Source organism: Staurois parvus, unplaced genomic scaffold (assembly GCF_062004578.1).
Source record: "Staurois parvus isolate SC_StPar_1 unplaced genomic scaffold, SC_StPar_1.0 ptg001192l, whole genome shotgun sequence".
Lineage (NCBI taxonomy): Eukaryota > Metazoa > Chordata > Amphibia > Anura > Ranidae > Staurois > Staurois parvus.
The window spans coordinates 990,532-994,984 of record NW_028318988.1 but is presented as its reverse complement, the minus strand read 5'-3'; the positions used below and the strand labels follow the sequence as shown (position 1 = coordinate 994,984).

Below are 4,453 nucleotides of genomic sequence, written 5' to 3'. Positions count from 1 at the left end.
ACACTGTTCAACAGGTAAAAAATTTTGGGCATAAAATTAGCTAATCTTACATAATTTTGGGGTGCTGAAAACGAAAATGACCCTAAAAAATGTTGATTGGCTCTAGTTTCCATGATATATTCACCCATCTAATGACGTAAGCCATTCAAAATTATGATGCAACTTCAGCTGCATATTGCGCAATTGATACTGGTGACCAATAGAAAATTGCATGTATACTGAGATGATGCAATATTCGCCTTTAATTGCATCACTTCACTGCATAAAAGCTGCAGTATCTGTAGCTAATTGTAGTTCGACAGCGTCTTTACATTTCGTTTTATGCTTATATAGGCTACTCAGTAATGCCTCGAACTTGTGTGAATAAAGCAGATAATTTCTGCTATATCTGCGGTGAAATAACTTTTATCTCACAAAAAAGGAGGATAACAGGAATGATTAAGAAAGCCTACAACTTGTATTTTGGCTGCAAGATAGGAGACCAGGACAAGAGCTGGGCACCACATATATGCTGCAATTCTTGTGGGACGGCACTGGAGCAATGGTTGAATGGAAAAAGGCATCTATGCCTTTCGCTGTGCCAATGATTTGGAGAGAGCCAACAGATCATGTTCGTAATTGTTACTTTTGTATGGTGCCTCCAACAAAAGGGCTAAATAAGAAGAAAAAGTTATCTGTGCACTATCCAAATATTCCATCGGCAATACGTCCAGTTCCTCATGGAGAGGGGCTACCAATTCCTAAAGCACTAGAATCCTTCGTGGTTGAGTCAAGTGAGGAAGAACCTGAAGCGTGTAGTCATCAACCGTCAACCTCACATGACCCAGACTTTCTTCCATCCACACCCACTGAACCACACCTCATTACACAAGTGGAATTGAGCGATCTTATCAGAGACCTGGATCTTCCGAAGAACAAGGCAGAGCTTTTGGGGTCAAGACTACAATAGTGGAATCTCCTAGCAAGTGATGTTCGTACGTCTTTCTACCGTCATCGTCAGAAAGATCTGATCCCATTCTTCGTCCAGGAAGGTGATATTGCTGTATGTAACAATGTTCATGGTTTAATCTCAGCCATCGGCATATGCTATGATCCCGATGAGTGGAGGCTGTTTTTAATTTATGCTTCAAAGGCGAGTCTTAAAGCTGTTTTGCTCCATAATGGCAATCAGCTGCCGTCAGTTCCAGTTGCTTACGCACTTTCAATGAAAGAAACGTATGAAAACTTGAAAGAGCTTTTAAGGTGCATCAACTATGATGAACATCAATGGTCGATTTGTGGTGACCTGAAGGTGATTGCTATCCTACTTGGACTTCAAGGTGGATATACTAAGTACTGCTGCTTCCTCTGTGAGTGGGACAGTCGTGCGAGAGAAATGCACTATGCCAAAAGAGACTGGCCATTACGCCAGTCATTGCAGCCTGGAGAAAAAAATGTTAACTATCCAGCACTTGTAGACAGCAATAAGATCTTATTACCTCCATTACACATCAAGTTGGGATTAATGAAAAACTTTGTTAAGGCAATGGACAAGAATAAAGCAGGTTTCAAGTACCTGATTAGCAAATTTCCAGCACTTAGTGCTGCAAAAATAAATGAAGGAGTCTTTGTTGGGCCACAGATTCGTAAACTTATTCATGATGATGAGTTTCTTTCTCTGTTGCGTGGAAAGGAAAAGGCTGCCTGGACAGCATTTGTATCAGTGACATCAAATTTTCTTGGAAACAATAAAACACCAGACTACAAGAAAGTGGTAGAAAAACTCATCCAGACTTACAGAAATCTGGGTTGCAACATGTCTCTAAAAATTCATTTTCTACATTCGCATCTGGATTTTTTCCCACCAAACTGTGGAGCAGTGAGTGATGAACACAGAGAGCGCTTCCATCAAGACATTGCAGCTATGGAAAGAAGATATCAAGGTAAATGGAGCCAATCAATGCTTGCTGACTATTGCTGGACAGTTGTAAGAGATAGCTCTTTCCTCGAATACAAGAGAAAAGCCAAGAGAAGCAAAACCGACACAAACTGAAGACAAAACTAGTGAGAATCCTAAGTATTAAAATGATTCAACTTAGCTTATGGCTATAATTTTTCTTGGTAATCCTATGCAATATATTATGCCATTTAGGCTTTGTTATGTAGTCAATATCACTTGCTTTATATGTGTGGAAAGACATCTATCTATATAATTATTGTGCATTATGTAGTCATTACGCCTATAGTAGAAAACTTTCCGTTTACAGAAAAACTAGAGTCAATTGACAAATTGCATTGTTATATTTGAACTCAGAATGTGAAATTCATTAAGAAATGGATCCTTTTGTTTCCAAAACTGGCAAAAAATAAAAATTTGTTGAACAGTGTTATTATTGCTACTATTACATGACTTTGATTTTAATATACTGTTTGACATACATCTGGCACAACGCACTTGTGTGTACCTTCTGTAGGCAAATATAAATAGAAACAATATACGGTACATTGTATATGATTTTTTTTCCTAGTCAGCTTAAAATGATGTTGGAAATCTTAGGAGAGCAAATCCTCTTGGGTAATTTCTTGAAAAATGCCTATAAAAACATCAGGAAGTCTACTCAGCACGGCAAGTATCCTGCAGTCACAGATGTGATATAAATCTGCTCCAACAGCTTGTAGGTCTGCGTTCAATAACATGGTACACAATCATTTGTAGAGAAATAGACTCATTAATGTTGAGTTTGCTGCAATTCACTTCAGATTTAAGATGGAAAATGTAACTAAGGTTAGCCCATCTTTTGTGTTTCTAGGAATCTTAGAGATGGAGAGATTCCGATTTCCATATGCTATTGTAGCTTTCATCTTCTATTTGAGTACTATGGTTTTATGTTGTCTGATTGTGTATGTAATATGGATAGAGGCTAGTCTTCATGAACCAATGTATATCTTCATATGTAACTTGATCATTAATGGTGTATTTGGAAATTCAGTAGTTTTCCCCCAATTTATTATTAACTTGCTGATTGGATCCTCAACGATATCCTTTTATGAATGTCTAGTACAGGTATTCTGTGTGCAAACATTTTCTATTGTGGAGATTTTCACTTTTACTGCCATGGCCTATGACCGATACTTGGCTGTAGGCTACCCACTGAGATATGCCACCCTAATGACAAATAGAAAAGCTCTGAAATACATAGCCGTTATCTGGATTTCAGCCTTCATAATTGTTGTTGTTCCATTGATTATGACGGCCAACGTGAAATTCTGTGGGGTCAATATAAATAATATTTTCTGCGAGAACATGTCCCTTGTCAGGCTGGCTTGTGGGAACTCAGCCATGTTTAATAATATTTTTGGACTTGTTGAAGCACTTCTCATCATTTGTGGAGCAATTTTCTCTATCACATATTGCTACACGAAGACATTATTGATCTGTCTGAAGGTCTCCAAAGCATCTTGCCTAAAAGCCTTTCATACTTTGTCCTCACACATAATCACTTGTTCCATTTTCTTGACTGCTGTCTTCTTTGTTCTTTTAAGATACCGCTTGAATGGCGGGACAATTTCTATCCCTGTTCACGTTTTCCTTTCTATCACTGGACTTGTCACGTCAGCTGTTGTGAACCCCATTGTCTATGGTATAAGGACTGAAGCTCTAAAGTTAAAAATATTCCAAAATGTACAAATACTGATATTTTGGAAAGATGTTTCTTAAAAACAACTGCAATTTCATAAATTTAGTTAAAAAAAGATCTAAAGGCAAAATGTTTATTTCCATTTCGGATAGGATATGAAGAGTTATAACCCCTTTTATGTTTTTGCCTTCTGTGTCCCATTGGGAAGGTTTTCCTTCACTTCCTGTCTTATAGCTAAATCATGAATTCAGGGAATCCCTGGCTGTCACTGGAACTATTGACAGATTTCTGCTTTAATAACTGCATTGACAAAAAGTTATACCCTAAATCTTCTCTGCCTCACTATAAACTTTTAAAAAAGTACACATTTTGTACAGCAAAGGACATGGGAAATGGTAAGCGCAGTTAAGATGGGTGAGGTTAAAGCTGACGCAGCCCAAATGAAGGTGCATTTCAACATCGACATGTTTATTTACATTTACTGGCACATGCAAACTCAGTTTTTGGGACATTGTACTCTTAAAATCAATACATCCTTATTGGCGAGTTAAAATACCACATGAACAACAGGAATCCATGATTGGTTCTCTTCAATCTGATTGGTGCCATGCTGCTGAGAAAAGCTATAAGTGGGAAACAACTAAATATGTTCAATCAATACAAAACAAGTGTTGCAATCTGCAGCCTTTACTTCTCCAGAAGTAAATCTACATCAATCATGATGACCTGTGGGCAGTAGTCTACAACGCTCCATTTATGTATTGGTAATGAAGGGTTATGGACAGGACCAGGAGGATGATAGCCAAGTTAAGGAAATGGCACAACAAAGTTCATAT

General features: G+C 37.8%; 1 protein-coding gene across 1 annotated transcript; it reads left to right on the top strand.

Moving 5' to 3' along the window:
- Positions 1 to 2,857: 2,857 nt before the first annotated feature.
- On the top strand, positions 2,858 to 3,697 carry LOC149438361 (olfactory receptor 6E1-like). The gene has a single exon (XM_089659865.1). It carries the CDS (start codon positions 2,858 to 2,860, stop codon positions 3,695 to 3,697), a length of 840 nt encoding a protein of 279 aa, XP_089515991.1.
- The last annotated feature ends 756 nt before the right edge of the window (positions 3,698 to 4,453 follow it).

Excerpts from the sequence above, each read along its gene's own strand:
- LOC149438361 (XM_089659865.1), top strand. The coding sequence starts at position 2,858 with ATGGTTTTATGTTGTCTGATTGTGTATGTAATATGGATAGAGGCTAGT.